The 16,645-nt window shown below is 56.6% G+C and overlaps 2 protein-coding genes across 3 annotated transcripts in view; both read right to left on the reverse strand.

The window, feature by feature from the left end:
- Positions 1-2,359: 2,359 nt before the first annotated feature.
- Positions 2,360-6,333, reverse strand: SELPLG (selectin P ligand). Its single transcript, XM_058851125.1, has 2 exons — positions 5,099-6,333; positions 2,360-4,323 (listed from the first exon to the last, which is right to left on the reverse strand). Exons 1-2 carry the CDS (start codon positions 5,640-5,642, stop codon positions 3,125-3,127), a joined length of 1,743 nt encoding a protein of 580 aa, XP_058707108.1. The 5' UTR covers positions 5,643-6,333; the 3' UTR covers positions 2,360-3,124.
- Positions 6,334-6,468: 135 nt separating this feature from the next.
- Positions 6,469-16,645, reverse strand: part of CORO1C (coronin 1C) — a 39,333-nt gene continuing 29,156 nt past the window's right edge. For both annotated transcript variants that reach the window (XM_058851154.1, XM_058851153.1), the window contains exons 4-11: positions 14,152-14,281; positions 13,241-13,422; positions 12,587-12,706; positions 11,618-11,722; positions 10,564-10,709; positions 10,013-10,070; positions 9,684-9,929; positions 6,469-9,047 (exon numbers count right to left, since the gene is read on the reverse strand). In XM_058851154.1, the coding sequence (XP_058707137.1) occupies positions 8,928-9,047; positions 9,684-9,929; positions 10,013-10,070; positions 10,564-10,709; positions 11,618-11,722; positions 12,587-12,706; positions 13,241-13,422; positions 14,152-14,281 (1,107 nt within the window). In that variant the 3' untranslated portion in view covers positions 6,469-8,927. The remainder of the gene's footprint in view (positions 9,048-9,683; positions 9,930-10,012; positions 10,071-10,563; positions 10,710-11,617; positions 11,723-12,586; positions 12,707-13,240; positions 13,423-14,151; positions 14,282-16,645) is intronic.

Consider the following 16,645-nt stretch of genomic DNA (forward strand, 5'->3'; position numbering starts at 1 on the left):
GCCCTGACATTATTGAGCCAGTGGGGAAAACATGGCTTGGGACCATCCCCTTAATTTCGGGAGAACGCTTCCGAAAAATCCCAGTCTGGAAATGCCAGCCTGGAAATGCCAGCCTGGGCACCTCTGCCGTGGGGTGCAGGCAGGGACACAGACAGGGGTCCCCCCTGGTTCCCCAGACAAGCACAGCAGCTGCTCAGCTCCCCGGGTCCTGGTGCCCAGTTTGGGGGTCTGGGGGCATCTCTTGAGCCCCCCCCTCAAACTCTGTCTCCCCCTGCCCTGATCCCCTCGGCCTGGCCTGAGGTTGCTCAAGAGGCTGCAGCCGCTGTGTGACCTCATCCTGTTGCTATTTTCCTCTGCTCCTCTCTGGGGACCTGCCAGACCCCCCAAAAAGCCACGGCCAGCGCCAGGGGACCGTGACCCCCGCGGGGTGGGGGATTCTGTCCCCTCGGCCGGAGGGGAGCTGGCGCCGCTGGGGTTTCTCCGGCGTCGCTGCCGGTGTCTCGGCTCCCCGAAATAAAGGCTCCGTCCGTCTGGCTGCTCCCAGCAGCTGCTGGGGCGGCTTTTCCCGGCCTTAAGTGCTCAGTGATGAAATCTTAGAGGGGAAGGGGGAAAGGCGAGGGGAGGCCAGGGACGAGGGCGGCTTGGAGAGGTTCCAGCAGCATCCGGCCCTGCTCCTGCAGCCCAGGTGGAGATGGGCTGAGCTTCCCCCATGCAGCCAATAATGCAGCCAATAATGCAGCCAATAATGCAGCCAATAATGCACCCAATAACGCCGGTGTTGGGCTCCATCCATCTCCTTGTCCACGGTCCCCATTCCACCCTGCCCAGAGTCTGCACCCCACATCATCCAGAGTCCCCCCACTGCCGCTCATCCAAGAGCTTCATCCCACCTTAGCCAGGATCCCCATCCTGCTTTGCCTGGATCTCCACCCCACCTTGTCCAGGATCTGCATCCCACCATGCCCACGGTTCCCACCCTTCATTGCTCAGAGTCTTCACCCATCCCTGCCCAGTTTTCCCCTTTCCCCTCTCCCAAGATCCCTATCCCTCCCTGCCCAGTGTCCCCACCCTCACAGCCGGGATTCCCGGCCCGGTTCCCGGTGCCAGCTCTCCCCGGCCATTACGATGCCGTTTTTGCCTGCGGCGGGCCCTGCCCGGCCCCTCGGAGCTGGGCAGGGTCGGGACCGCCCGGCCCCGCTGTGTAATTTGGGGCAGCAGGAACGCGGGACCGCGCAGGGCTGGGCTCGGCGGCACAGCCCGCCCGGGGAACCGGCAATTTGAGGCATTTCAGCTTTGCTCTGCTTTTAATTGCTTCCCTGGGCTGCGCTTTGCTGCGCCAGCAAAATACCCGGAGGGGGGGACCCGTCCTGAGGAGCTGCACGAGGCGTGCGGAGCTCCATGTGCAGCGTCCTGAGTGGGACTGTGCCACCCCCGGCTCTCTGTCACCCACCAGAGCCCTGGTGACACCCCCGGCCCCCTGTCACCCTCCCCAGCCCGGTGCCCTGATCCCTGAGGATCCTGCTGTGACACCGCGCAGTCTTCCCGTGAATTCCTGTGCCGTGAGGTGGCCATGGCAGCCCGACAGGACCTGCTGGCTGCGCCAAATAGGGCGATCCCCGGCTCCCGGCTCCCGCTCCCGCTCCTGCGGTGGAGGGAAGTTTATCCTCGCTGGGCTCCTGCTGGAGAGCACAGGGCTGGGAGAGCGGGAGCAATCCCTCGGATCTGCGCCCACCCAGTTCCTCGGGACACAGCGGCCTCATCCTCACCGGGGGCAGAGGCCGGATGAGCTGCTGTGGGATGAAGCCAGAGGATGGGAGCATCCCTCCTTCCCCGCGGCTGCTTTGGCTGGCGGGGCGCTGGCGTGGGGACACAGTGGGACAGAGCAGGGTGGCATCAGCAAGGAGCCCACGGTCAGGGTGTCCTGCGTGGGGACCGGCCACGGCCACCAGCTGCGGGTCCCCTGGCCCGGCTGACTCACCCATAAACATTTACATTCACAGCCGGAGCGGGGCTGTGCAGCTGCCAGGATCCAGATGGAAAATATCCCAAACACAGGGTGAATGTAAACAGGCAGCGGGGCCGGGATGCAGGTGAACGACCACGCTGGCAATTCCCCCTGGACAGTCAGCCCAGAGTGGCCTTCGAGGAGGCTGCGAGCTCGGGGATGTGGGGAAGAGGATATGGGGGTGTGGGAATGGGAATGCTGAATCTGGCAGGGCAGGGGTGGGGAGGGAGAGATGGGGACTTTGAACCTGCTCACAGCAGAGATGGGGATGTGAGGATGTGGGGATGTGGGGATGTGAGGATGTGAGGATGTGGGGAGGTGGGGAGGTGAGGATGTGGGGATGTGGGGCCTAGATGGACCAAAATGGATAAATGGGGACACTGAGCCTGGCAGGACAGGGCCAGTCCTGGGCTATTTCGGCTCCCCCAAGGAAGGGATCACTCGGTGGCCTGAGGGGTGACTGACACCTGCCTGAGCGGGTGAAATCCATGGGAGGCTCTGGCCTTTCATGGATTTGCTTTCCTCATCCCTCCCAGTCCCAGTCGGGGCCAGCGCTGCCGGATGATGCCGAGACCCTGCGGCCACCGCTCGCCCCCGGGCCGAGCACCTGACAGACAGCGGCGGCTCCGGAGGTGTCCCCGCCTCGCTGCAGCGACCGCAGGCAGGAACACGTTGTGCCACGAGCGCACCCGTCCTGTCCTTGTCCCCGTCCCCGTCCCCGGCGCTTCCGCCCCGTCCCCCCCGCGCTCCCACGAGGCCGAGCCCACGCAGGGAGGAGGTCCCGGGGGCTGCGGTCCCGTCCCCGAGGTCCCGGGGTCTGGTCCCTGCCCGCCGAGGGGTGGCCGCGGGTTTCGTTTCTGCTCCCTCAGGGAGCTTGATGGGGAGGATGGAGAAGCGAAATTTTGGCAGCAGGATGTGGGCAGGCGGAGGGACGGGGAGGGGCTGGCGGGTGCCGTCCCTGCCAGGAAGAGACCACCATGCCCGGGTAACTCTTTAATGGGATGGGCCTCGAGGGCTGAGCTGGCCGAGGGGGAGCAGCTCCGTCACACTGGTCCAAGCTAAAACACCGGGGAACGGGGGGTCCCCAGAGCTGCGGGATGCAGGAGCCACCCCCGCGGCTCAGGAGTGCTCCGGCAGGAAGCTGCTGAGAGTCAGGTTGTCTCCATCGGGCTCGGAGCTGCCGTCGGGCAGCAGCAGCTTGTGCCGCCGGGCCGGGACAGGCCGGGGGCCGGCGGCCACCTCGGCGTCGGGCAGGAGCGAGGAGATACAAACCATCTCGGTGCGGTTGAACCGGCGCTGCCCCGAGCGCGCCCGCCGCCACAGCAGCGTCCCCAGCACCCCCGTGCACACCAGGAAGGTGGCGGCCACCAGCCCCAGCAGCAGGATGGCCAGCAGGCACTTGCTCATCATCATCCCGCTGGGCTCCCAGGGCACCGCGGTGGCCTCCGGCGTGGTGTCCCAAGAGGCGGGGAGGGTCGCTGCAGGCGGAGCCCCGTATTTCTTGGGGTTCTTGTAGCCCGTGGTGGTGAGGACAAAGGCTGGAGGGGCTGTTGAGCGTGGCCCCGCGGAGGACCGGCTGTCCCTGCCATCAGTCACTGTGCCCTCCTCCATGGGGGATGTGAGCCAGCTGCGGGTGGTGGTGGCGATGCTCTTTTGGGGCTCTGAGCCTGGCAGCAGATCGGGAGCAGGGGAATCGGTCTCGTCCATGGGATCAGCTGTGCTTGGCACCACGGGCGCCCGGCTGGCCTTGGTGCTGGGTGCTGGTGGTGGGGCAGAGCTCAGGAGCAGGTCGGGATCATGGGGATCTGTCTCATCCATGGGATCAGCTGTGGTGGACACCACAGGCACCTGGAGCAGGCTGGTGCTGGGCACTGTTGGTTCCAAAAAGTCCTCCAGTAAATCGGGTTTAGGGGAATCTGTCTCATCCATAGGCTCGGCTGTGGTGGACACTACGGGCACCAGGAGCAGGCTGGCGTTTGTGCTGGGCTCTGGTGCTGCAGAGCTCAGGAGCAGCTCAGGCTCGGGGGAATCATCCAAGGGCTCGGCCGAGGTTGGCACAGGGAGCAGGCCGGCCTCGGTGCCGGGTGTTGGCGGCGGCACAGAGACACCATCGCTCCTGTCACTGCTGAGCATCGCCGTGACACCGAGCCCCTGCCCGCTGTCATCCCTCTTCCCACGGGAGAGGGGCAGGGGCTCGGCCGCCCCCCAGACCCACTGCCCGTCCCGGGGCAGCCCCGGCTCCTGCAGCTCAGCCCCGCACGCCCACAGGGGGCTCAGCAGCAGCAGCAGCAGCACGGCCCGGCCCAGCGCCATGGGACCTGCAGGGGACAGAAAGGGCAGGTGACATCGGGATCCTGCTCCTGGCGGGAGAACGCTGAGCATGGAACTGCCCCAACTCCAGCCGAGGATCCTCCTCCCCCTCTGGAGAGGGGCCCTCGGGGTCGGGGGGATGGAGGAGGCACCCAGCGACCTCTTTCCTACCGCAGCCCCCATCTGCGGGAGCCCAGCGCCGGTGGCTCTGCTCCAGGAGCAAGTTTTGATAAGGAAGTTGAGTGTCTGGAAATGGGAAATCAGCCGCGATGGAGGCAGCTGCTGCGGGACGGGGCAGTTGCGGGATGAGTCTCCGTGTGGAAATGAAACCACATTTCAGGGATTTCACCCACACTTTTGACAAAACCCCCCGCACCCTGCGCCGGGGTGCCCGTCCTCCCCCTCTGCCCACCGGGCTGGCACAGGGCTCCAGGCTGAGGCCACCATGAGCTTGTGCCTCTGTGCCGGAGCAGGAGAAGCAAATCCACGCCAAACTCATCCCAAATTCCCCTGTTCCATCACCAATCCCCCCCTTCCTCAGCAGCCCCGGCGGGCGGAAGGCACCGAGGTCCCCGAAGATCCGCACCCAACAGCATCCAGACACGGCTCAATGCTCCGAGCATCCCCAGGAGACTCCCACATCCCCAAAGCACCCACCCGCTTCCCCAGAAACCCCCAGGGACCAGCGCGGAGAGCGGCACCGAGGGACCCTGAGCGCGCCCTTTGCACCCAGAGCATCCCCGGGGCTGAGCCCCGCTCCAGCACCTTCCCAGCAGGGCTCACCTGTGCTGATGGAGGCGGTGGGGTCCCAAGTGCAGGACTCACCGGCGAGGGCAGCCCTGGCACCGGCACCGGGCGTCGTGGGGAGCCCTCCGCCTTCACCTCCGGCCGGGCGGGGAAAGGAGGGAGCGCGGAAAAGCGGCTGCGGTTTCCAGAGCCCGCGGGGGGAGAAGGACGTCACGCCGAGAGCGGGGCCACCGAGGGCTGGGGGGCTGCGGGCACCCCCCGGAGAGGGTGGCAGGGTGTGGGCAGGCCCCAAAGAGGGGCTTCCTGCCCTGGTGGGAGCCCCCCGGCTCGGCCCCACCGAGCAGCTGCGCTCTGGGGCTGATGTCGCCCCGAAAGCAGAAGTGACGGCGAACCTGGTGCCAGCGCTGCCACCCCCCGGGCACGGTGTGGGCACGGCCAGGGAGGGGGCCAGGGTGCCCAGAGATACCTCAACACCGGGAAACGCCTTAGCACAGGAGGAGGAAGAGGAGGAGGAGGAGGGAGAGGGCCTGACTCGATGCTTTGCACAGCCCTTGTTCCGGGCTCCTTCTCTCTGCAGCATCCCCAGGATGCTCGGAGGGGCTCTCGGGGGGGCTGCTGGGTGTTATCCTGGGTGTTGTCCCGGCCTCGTGGCACCGGCACGACAGGAAAGCCCCCGCCCCAACCGCAGCCTCCCGGGCGGGAGGCGCAGCCGCAGCCGCAGGAAGGTGCTGCAAGAGGCACATCCGCAGGAACGGGCTCGGGGTGTCAACACCCCCCCGCCCTCGGAAACCCAGCCCGTCCCTGCTCCGAAACACCTGCCCAGAGGGCTGGAAGAGGGAAAAAGTGGGGCTCAGGCCCGTGGGGTGAGCATCCCTGGGATGGATCCATGGTGCCCAGGGAGCATTGAGCATCCCTGTCCGGCTTTGGGGTGCTGCCGGGCTCGGGGTGTTCCGGAGGTGGTTGTGCAACATCCCCTGAAACGCCACAGCCCTGAGAGAGCTCAGACCTGGGCGGGGTAAGTGATGCTGTCTGCAGCCCAGGCTCTGTGTCCTTACAGACTTCCTGGAAACAAATTTCACCTGGGGAAGAGCAGAATGAGCCCCTCCCCACCCAGATCCAGGGAAGTTCCCAAGCAGGGCTGTTCCCTCCTGGGAACACATCACCCCCCCATCCCATCTCTGCCATCACATCCCACATCCAGCCAAGCTCTCGGGCTCATCACTGGGGATCACCAGGGAGGATTCCACGTGTGACCTCAGGAACGGGCCCTGGATCTCCTGGGACAAGAGCAGAAGGTCCCCAAGGACCCCCTCAGCCACAGCCCCCACTCAGGTGCCCATCATTCCACATCCCGATTGTCTATCAGACCTGGAATGCCGAGAGCCAAAGGAAAAGCCAAGCAGAGGCAGTTTATAATCAATGACTTTTATCTTTTGAAAATGGAAGCAAATATTTGGACAGATACTCTGGCCGCTCTATAAGAGCGCGTCTTTCCGGACTGGGCTGGTTCTCTCCCGGGATATCACGGCTACAAAAAGCTTCAGGCACTGACTCCGGTTGAGCCTGGCGAGGCATCAGTTCATTTAAATAAAATACAGGCTAGGAACTAAAATCTCCCACACCCCCACCCCCGGGCACCTCAATCCAGCGGCTCCCAAAACTGATTTCCCTCCAATGTTAGGAACAAACCCGAGGTCCCCGAGCACACAACCCTGAAGTCACACGTACAAATCAACACAGAAATCACCACTGTGGGGAGAACGACCGTCGGGTTTGGGTTCCAAAAGAAAAAAAAAAAAAAAATCCATAAAAATACACATCTCAGGCATTTACTGCAATACAGAAACGTCACCAAACAGCCAAAGAACGCGGAGCAGCCGGATTGTGGATCCACGGGCACAGGGCAGGGGATGCCACTTGTCCCTAAAACACAGAAATCCCACTTTTCTGAAGCTTTCCTGCTCTGCAATCCCACCACACCCTCTGTCTCCTCCATCCTGTCCTCTCCAGCTACGCCCCCCGGCCGATTCCGCCTCCACACACGCATCCCTCCACAACGGGGAATCCTCAACCTGGAAGTTCTGAACATGCAAACACTGGGAAAAATGGAAAATCGGAGAATTCCTAGCTAAACTAACGGAAAATAATAATAATAAAAAAAAAATCAATCACTTCAGCCTGGATGAAGGGACTCGTGTCCACCAGGATGCTCCAGGTGGGAGCACACGGAGCTGCCACAGGGACAGAGTCCAGCTGGGACAGGGATCCAGAGCTCTTGGACACCCGATGGTCTCTCCCACCTTTGGATTCAGGATGGGTTATCAGCACTCCCTGGCACTGCAGGGATGGGCTGTGCAGGAATGGCAGCACCAATCCTGCTTGGCACAGCTTTCCAGGGTGTCCTGGATCCCATTCCCAGCACAAGGACACAGCCTGGGAGCAGGGATCCAGCCTGCCCCATCCCTGACAGCTCCTTCACAGGGGAGACCCTGCCTGAGCAGAGCTTTGCCGAGCTGAGCTTCCATGGAATTCCAGGAGGAGCTCGCTGGCCAGCCTGGAGCACTCACGGGGCCTCTCCCTGCAAGATCCCAAAGGAGCTGTGTGAGAAACCAGTTCTCCAAACTGGGATCAAATCCACCCTCCCAGTCCCTTCTGCTCTGAAGGGCTGGGAGTGCAGAGGAGGGGTTTGGGGTTGGAGGTTGCTCATCTGATCCGGGAACAAACCCTTTCCTGCAAAGCTTTCCAGCATGGCAGGGTGGGAGGCAGGAATGGGAATGATGGACAGGAGAAAACAAATGATAAAAAAGTAACAACAGAGGCATTTTGTTTGTGGAGAATTATCATGGAAAAATCACCTTTCTGCTGTGAATGCTGCTTTGGAAGCACAGAAAATTCCTATCATCAGCACTGGTGTGAGGGGCTGATGGATTCCAAAAGCTCCTTAAAATCCATGAGCTCAGGAGTGTTGGGGGGCAGGAAAAAGGATTTACAGCAATGACTGCTGGCATCCCACAGCTTACCTGGAACTCCATGGATAAAAACATTCCTGCATGGAAGTCACTTCTGCCTCGAAACGGAAATAAAAACTAGCAAGTAAAATGCGTGAGTTTGGTCATGGAATCAAAACCCTGGGATTGCAGGAAAATGGGAACATGGTACTGGCTTAAAACTTCAATAGGAAATAAATCCCCTAGTTCAGAATGATATATTTGTATTTTTCTGTCAGGCAAGGGGGTTGGGGACATGTTGTGGAACAGGAAAGGCAGTTGATCCCATGTCCAAGGGGATTCCACAGGGAAGAGAAGGGAAGGGAACCCACCTGATTGTTCCAAATGGAGGATTTATACAAAATAGCTTCAGCTTTGTTCTCTGCACAGTGTAAACACCCCCCACACCCCCTGTCCCTTGGAATGGAAACACAAATACTGCAAAAGTGGCAAATAAGAAAAATAAAAGCAATTTTTTTTTCTATTTTTTGGCAACTCTAAAAAAAAAAAAAAAAAAAAAAAAAAAAAGTTAAGAACAATGTGGCGTTGGTCCCTAAATCTAGAAAAAGATATTTGGGCATGACATCAGAAGTCAAGAATGGATTCGTTTTTCAAGGATTCATAATAACATCTGGAAAAAAAAACCCAAAAATAAACCTGTAAAAGTAGCACTTCTCGTTTTTGCCTTGTTTTTGACACAGTCACAGAAATTCATCGGAACATCGGGAAACGAAAAAGATCTTTCACTAAAAAGCTCGGCTTGAAATCATCGGCTCTCGTTGACGTGGATTTAGGAGAACAGGAAAGCTCGTACTGGAATGCTGCAGGCTGCTGCTGGCTGAACTGGGAGCTGGGGTGTGCCTGGGCTGGCGGCCCCGTCAGTCCGCGATCTTGGCCATCTGCTGCTCCAGCTTGGAGATGCGCTCGTCCTGGTTGGAGATCGTGTCCTTGATGGATTTCAGCTCCTTCAAAATCTCGTCCAATTTGGCGTCGTTTTGCTGGAAGAGGAGAAAGGATGAGTGAGGAGAGCTCTGGGGTTTTCCAAGGAAAGGGCTCCTCCCAGTGGGACTGCTGGAGGGTGAGGGTGTGACAGACTCTGGAGCAGTTGGGATGAACCCATCCAGGACCAGTCCCTGCTCTTCAGGCAACACTTTGCTCTGTGTCCCCAAAGGACAGGGATTAGTGGTGAACAAGGTGCTGGTGCTGGGTTGGAATTGGGGATCTTGAAAGTCTTTTCCAACCTTAATGGTTCTGTCATTTAGAAAAAAACAATTCCAATCTTCCATATCTACACAAGCATTAGAATCATGGAACCATGGGATATCCCAAGTTGGAAGGAACTCACAGGAATGATCCAAGGAACTCCTGGCCTTGCCCAGAACACTCCAAAAATCCCACCCTGTGCCTGAGAGTGCTGTCCAAACGCTCCTGGAGCTCTGGCAGCCTTGGGGTTGTGACATCCCCTGGGGAGTCTGGGCAGTGCCCAGCACCCTCTGGGGGAAGGATCTTTCCCTGATATGCATCCTGAATCTCCCCTGACACAGCTCCAGCCATTCCCTCAGGTTCTGTCACTGGTCCCACCCTGGCATTCCCACCCGAGCCCATCACCCCCAAAATTTCTGGACTTTACTCACGGGGTTTGAGGCATCCGCTGCTTTCTTTGGAGCATTTATGAGATCACTCTTCTTGTTCCCGGCGGGTTTGTTGTCCAGTATGTTCTTCTTGACCACCTTGAGATCCCTGTTTTTGCCTGGAATGTACCCGTGCTTCAAGGAGATGAGCAGAGGATCAGCATTCTTCCCCTCAAACCACTCCTCTGCTTCCAGAGCTGCTTCCGGGCCGGCTGTGTCCGGGTACAGATCGTCCTGGAAGAGGTCAGACTGCAAGGCAGGAGACATGGATCAGTCAGGAGCTTTGGGAGGCAGGAGCTGGCTCCAGAGCCTGGCCCCGGGGCAGAGCTCACCTTGCGTGGAACCGTCATGATGATGGGCTCACACTTCCTCTCGTGGAGCTTGAAGAACCTGCCAGGGAAAAGGAGAGGTGGGACAGGGAGTGAGGATCGGGGAGATGGAGGAGATGGGAAAGGAGCAACCCCAAGGAAGCACAGAAATCCCTGAGACCATCGAGTCAACCATTCCCCCAGCACTGCCAAGCCCACCATAAACCGTGTCCCCAAGTGCCACATGCACACAGGATGGGGACTCCACCCCTGCCCTGGGCAGCCCCTTCCAAAGCCTGACCACCCTCTCCATGAAGAAATTGCTCCTAATATCCGAGGATGTTTCCCCTTGTCCTATCACTTGTTTCCTGGGAGAAGAGATGGATCACGCTCCCAACGAGCTGTGATGTTCCCTCCTGGAGCCACTGCAGCGACATCCTGAGATGTTTCCTGCCCTTCCTGGGTTTTCTGCACCACGGCTGCCCAGCGCTCACTGCTCTGCTGCTTTAACCCCTGCTGAAATTCCCAGCCCCAGCTCCCAGCCTGCTCCCAGCCCTGGGATGAGCTCTCCTCACCTGGCAATCTCACACTTGTTGACGTCGAGGCCCCTCTTTGGCATGAACCCCATGCCCCTCTGCGGCTCTTTGCTGCTGAAGGTGTTGAGGTAGTGAACGTACGGGGACTCATCCGTGATCTCGAAGTAGCGGATGCTGCTGTCACCCTGCAAGGAACCCCAGGAGACCCTCCAGAGGCTGCAGGACCTGTGTTCCCTGTGCCCACACACTGCTGCTCCCAACAGCCTTTCCTTCCAGGAATGCTGCCATGGACAGTTCACTGCTGTTGTGGAAGCAAGGCTGATCCCTTCACAATCCGAGTCCATCAACTGAACAATTCCTCTAAATCCTGTTCCAAACACTGTGGGCCAGGGATTGAGCTCCTGCTTCCAGGCTGGGAGTGGCCCTTTCCTCACCTCTTGTGGAAGAACCTCCTGCCACAATCAGGCAGAAAGGCTATAAACCGGTTTATCATTAATTCCAAGCAATTCCACCACAGTCATCTCTGAAACTGCAGCAGGGGTGGCAGATAGAAACCAAATATTCCTGATCTGCTGCTACAAAGATGGGATTCATGAACATGTATGGATCTTCCTCTGTAATTCCTTGCTCATCTTGGCTTTGGCTCCTATTTGTAGGAGTCCATCACATGTGGGCACCAAATTCCTACAAATTGCTTTTAGAAAGGAGCACCTAAATCCATTTCTATTAATAACATTTCTATTGTTTAACCCCACAAAATTACAGAGCGAGTCGCCACACGCTCCAGCATCTCCAAGGACAAGGAGGACAACACCCCCAGTGTACCTTCCTCCCACACCAGTGTAAAATCATCCAGGACAACACCAGCAAGAAATGTTTTGGCATCTGTGTGGGACTTGTTGCATTAGGAGCAGCTTTACCTAATCCACCTCAAAGAAACATCCAGGTCCTTCCCAGCTTCTGCAGAGTGAGGATCAAACCCATTCCAGAGCAGCCTGGTCTCTCTGCAGCCCCACATTCGCTGCAGCACTGATTTTTTGGGGAACATTTCCCAGCACCACTCCCTCCAGGTGTCTCCAAAGCCTCTCCTTACCTTCCCACACAGGTAAATGATGTTGGTGTCTGGGTCGTAGAAGGGCAGCAGGACCCCGTTGCTGGTGTCCATCTCGTGAAGGGCTATTGGCTCCTCCATGTTTTTCTGGAAATAAAAATGCCAGGGATGTTAATAAAGATTGGAAAAGCTTCTGTTCACAGAAGGAAAGTCTAAATTATTAACACTCTGTAGCAAGTGAGCTCCCAGTGGTGTCTGCATCACCCAGAAGAATCCGTGTGTTACAACAAATGCTGGGAATGTTCACGAGCTGATTCATTCCCCAAGGGTATTTTTATCACTAAATTAAATAAAAACAGGAGCCAGGAAAATTCACCAAGTCAAGGGAAATATGTGACACAGTGAGTTAGTGTCAGCGGGATGGGATGTGTGATGGATGATGGGATGGAGCCTCCTTCCCTGGAGACACTCAAAAGCCACCTGGACACAATCCAGGTGGTCCCTTCCACTGGGAACTCTCCTGGGGTTGTTGCTGTCCTGCTCTGCACAATGCACAGAGAGAAGTGACCTTCCCACAGCCCCTCTGCTCCCTGTGCATCTTCCCAGGCACTTCCAACCTGCAGCTCCCGGCTGATCACTGCTCCTGCTCAGTTCCTTCACTGAGTGACCACAGCCAAAATCCCGGGAGCAGATGGAGAGGGAATAACCTCAAATATATAAACTATGAATTTAGGAAGGAATCCTTCCCTGTGAGGGTGGGGAGGCCCTGGCACAGGGCCAGAGCAGCCACGGCTGTCCCTGGATCCCTGGAAGTGTCCAAGGCCAGGCTGGACACTGGGACTTGGAGCAACCTGAGGTAGTGGAAGGTGTCCTTGCCCAAGGCAGGGGGTTGGAATGGGATTGGCTTTAATATCCCATCCAACCCAACCCATTCCATGATTCCATGGCTGCAGGGGTGGGTTGGTAACTCCACGGATGTGAGGAGCACACGGATCCGGTTTGGGATCGTACCGGGTTCCACAGGGCCAGCTGCCGCTCGCTCATGCGGCTGAAGCCGGTGGTGAAGATGTTGCCGTCGGCCAGGAAAATGGCTCGCATGGGCCGGGCTCCCTCGTGGGTTTTCTCTTTCTCCTGGAAGAGAGGAGCAGGTCAGGATTAGCAGGGAACAGAAAAACCCTTGGAGTGCTGGCTCCTCTCTGGACATGGCGCTCCTCCATGCAGGAACAGATCCAAGGAGCAATATCCAACTCTCCTTCCCTGCTGCTTGAGGAAGAGCCCAGTCATGGAACCATGGGAGAAGGGGACATTCCTGGCTCATTCCAACTTCAATCGGCCTCTTGCAAGGCTGAAGGAAAACCTCTTTGCAAACTACAACTAAAGCTCTGCTTTGCATGCACAACTCTGGAACTGTAATTATACAGAAGGATTAGATGTGGAATTACACTCCTGCAGGTTTAAAACTGAGCCCTAAAATCCCAGTTCAAACACTAATCCCAATAAACCCAGACAAATCCTCCAACCCCTACTATTCTTCCTGTAATTTCTGAAGAAAGCGACTGAACGTGCTGTGTAAACTGAGCAAGAAGGTTCTTTCTTCCATATTTTCTTGCTCATTCCCTGCTGGACTGAATCCAATTGTTTCTTTAAACGATTAAGCAATCTTACAGCAACAATTTCTTGTTTCCTGGGGTCGATAACTCGGACTTTTTTGTCTTTGGAAGCTGTGCAGATGAGGCTGCCATTGCGATTCCAGCTCACGTTGTAGATCATATCCACGTGCATGTCATCCAGGTTGATGAGGGCTTCTCCTGTTCCCACATTCCAGATGATGATGGCATTATCACAGCCTAAAATGGGAAATAGCAGCTCAAGTCACAGCATTGGGGTAACACAGGGGCAAAGCCAGAGGTGGGGAACAAGGGATAAACCCCCTGCAGCTCCAAAGGTTGTTTTGGGAAACCAAAACCCAGGCTGGGGGCTCAGGAGGGATTTTTATCAATGGAAAACACCCAGCTCATCCAACAATCCAGCTGAAAGGACTCACTTCCTTCCTTGGGACCCAATCCATGGAAGTCTCAGATCGTGCCAATGGATAATGAATTCTCCAATTTATTTCCATAATGATGTGACTGATTTTTCAGTGGTCAAAAGAATCTCATTCCATGGACTGTACTGGCCAAGGAGACAATTTGGACCATGAGAGCTTGTGGGAGGAACAGCTGGACTCTGGGACACTTTGCAGGGATCAGGGGAAAGGAGAAACACTTGGGCCTGTTCTAAAAGTATATGAGGACAGGGATGTGGGGAATGCAGACGTAAATTGTTACTGCAGATCAAATAAAGTCTGGAACAACTTTCATACTCCAATTCCAGACAATTCCTTGGTGCTTGTCCCTGGAAAGCGAAGATAAAAAAGGCTGAGATACAGAGAGAGCTGTGAGCCACGTGTCCCAGTGTTCCCAGCTACTGCCACGGGTCTTGTGAGTCACAGGGATCCGAGCAGATGGGAGAGGGGAGGAGGAGAAGCTGGAGAGGAAGGAAAGCAGGGAGAGGTGGCTGTTCCCCGTGCTCTGTACCTGCGCTGAGCAGCACGTTCCGCGCCGTCGGGTGCCAGGCCACGATGCCCACTCTCTTGGAATGGCCTTCTAGCACTACCACGGGCTCTGTCAGGGACAGGGTGAGCCCATTCTCGGGAATCTGCCACACCTGGAAGGGAAAGGAGACAAAAGCTGCTCAGCCAAGGGCAGCCCCTCTGAAGAGAGAGTGGCTCGGCTGCTTCCCGCGTCCTGCAGCCAGCGGAGCTGTCACTGCTCCACGTAAACAGGAAGGGATTGGGGAGGGAATCATTCCCAGCTGTCAATAAACCCTTGGCTGATCCATAAGGAACATCCTCACTCGTGTGCCAGCACAAACCCGCAGCTCCTCGTGGTGGAACTCCTTTATTCCCATGTCCACAGACCCACCCCGCTCCTGTTCACCAAGGAGTCTGAAAGATCTCCTCTGCAGCTCCAATTCCATGGGAACGAGCTCCTGTCTTTCCAAACTGTGCTGGTCCTTCAGAGGGACGATGCTGCAGCTCTACCACTGCCTGCTTTTCGTTTCTTTAGAACACCAGCAATCTGTTTTCCCGTTAGATTCAGGATCCTTCCAGATCCCATTTAACCAGGGAAGAGCGGTTTGGTCCTGGAAGCAGCCAGAGCAGCCCAAATCAAGCCCTGCCTGCTCACTTCTTGCCTGGTTACACAACCCATCTGTTGCAAACTTCCTCAGGGAAGGGCCACCAGGAGGAGGAACAGCCCCCCAAGGATGCCAGAGCACTGGAATTCCAGCAGGAGGGAGGTGACTTTTACAGCTGGCAGCAACCAGAGACCGGACAGGAAAACCCAACACCCCAAAGCCCCAGGGCAGGATCAGTCCCACCAAAACTATTCCTGAAATTCAGCACTGGACAATCATCTTGGAATTGAATTTGACCTAGATAGAGTGTATTAAAAAACGACATGGAATTCCAGGGAGAGCCCCTCGGGGAGCAGTTGGAGCTGCTGTAGGTAGGTGGCAGCATTAGAGCACGTTTGCTTTGCCTCCCATTGTTTGCTTTTCCTGGAGTTGGGAGAACAGGGCTTGCCAGACCCTGCCCACGATGCCCAACAAGCTGTGGGATGCTTTAGGAAGCCAGACAGACTGAGATGGACACGTGGATTTCTGCACTAATCCCAGTTTTTCCCTTCTCAAAGGAATGAGTGGCACTGAAAAAAAACCCAGCAGAGATTCTCAGTGGGTACCAGCTCACCTCTAAATAACTAAATAACCCAAAACTGATTCAGTTCTTCATGGACACAGCTCCCAGTGCCCTCAGCATCCCAGGAGGAATGACCACAATGGGAACACCTCCCCAGGAGAAGATTCCTCTGCAAGAGGTGAAAATGGTCACAGCCCCAAGGCTGCCAGAGCTCCAGGAGCCTTTGGACAAGGCTGTCAGGGTGGGATTGTTGGGATTGCAGGGGCAGGATCAAACCAGGTTCACAGGGAAATGACAGAACTTCAGATGCAGGACTCACCCTGCCAAGGGGGAAGACTCAGTTCTGTTCTGCACCATCTCAGCCAGGAAGGATCCTGAGATCCCTCTGAGCGAGTGGAAAGGAGATAGAAAATTCCAGAACCAAATTTAAACATAAGACAACAAGTGCAGGGGGTGGGAAAGGGAAGGCAGGCAAAATCCCAGTGAAAAGGGGATTTTTTTTAAAAAAGCCTCTGGAGGACAGATGGAATTTTCTGTCAGGTAAAGCCCTGGTAGCTGGGAGCAGCTGCAGAGCAGCGTAATCCTGAGCAGATTTCAGACTACTGACCCAAATAATCCTGCCTGATAGTCCCAAAAATAATAAAGAAACACGTGTGAAATGTCAGGGCATGGTCCCAACTGGCCCAGCCCCTCGTTCCTGCACAGGGTGGGGGTCTGGCCTCAGCCTGGGATCAGACCAGGTTCACAGGGAAATTACAGAATTTTGGATGCAGGACTTACCCTGCCGAGAGGGAGGACTCAGGATGACTCCAAGAAAACCTTAAAATGCTGCAGGATTGCCTGGGCTTTGGGGAGTGTTTGTCAGCTCTCCCTGCCGTGGGTGTCTGGGTGTTTTTTTGGGGGGTTTGATGTTATCGAGGCTGTTTGTTTGTGCAGGAGGAAGTGGAGCTGTGGCACAGCTGAGGGAGAGCTTTGGGGCTGCAGGAAGGGCAGGAGGGGAAGGTTTTGCACAAACAGCACGCGAGAAAGAAAACAAAGCAAACTTTTCTTTCACCCCCAAAGCAAAAACGGCCTCCTCTGGCTCTGCATAAGTTGAAAAGAAGATTAAATTCATGTCTATAAAAAGCATTACTTCCTACACCATATACACCAATTTTTATCACTTTAAGTAAGGAAATAACTGAATTTGAGGCCTGGATTTATCCATGGCTCTGCTCCCATATCCCTGTGGGAAGAGGCTCTTGGTTCATCTCTTTTGCAGGGTCAGACCTTCTCATTCTCCCTGTCCTGGTTGGTGGCTCAGGTCACTGCAAGGGCTCTCTTTGATTTTT

This window comes from Poecile atricapillus, chromosome 16, assembly GCF_030490865.1.
Source record: "Poecile atricapillus isolate bPoeAtr1 chromosome 16, bPoeAtr1.hap1, whole genome shotgun sequence".
In the NCBI taxonomy this organism is placed as follows: domain Eukaryota; kingdom Metazoa; phylum Chordata; class Aves; order Passeriformes; family Paridae; genus Poecile; species Poecile atricapillus.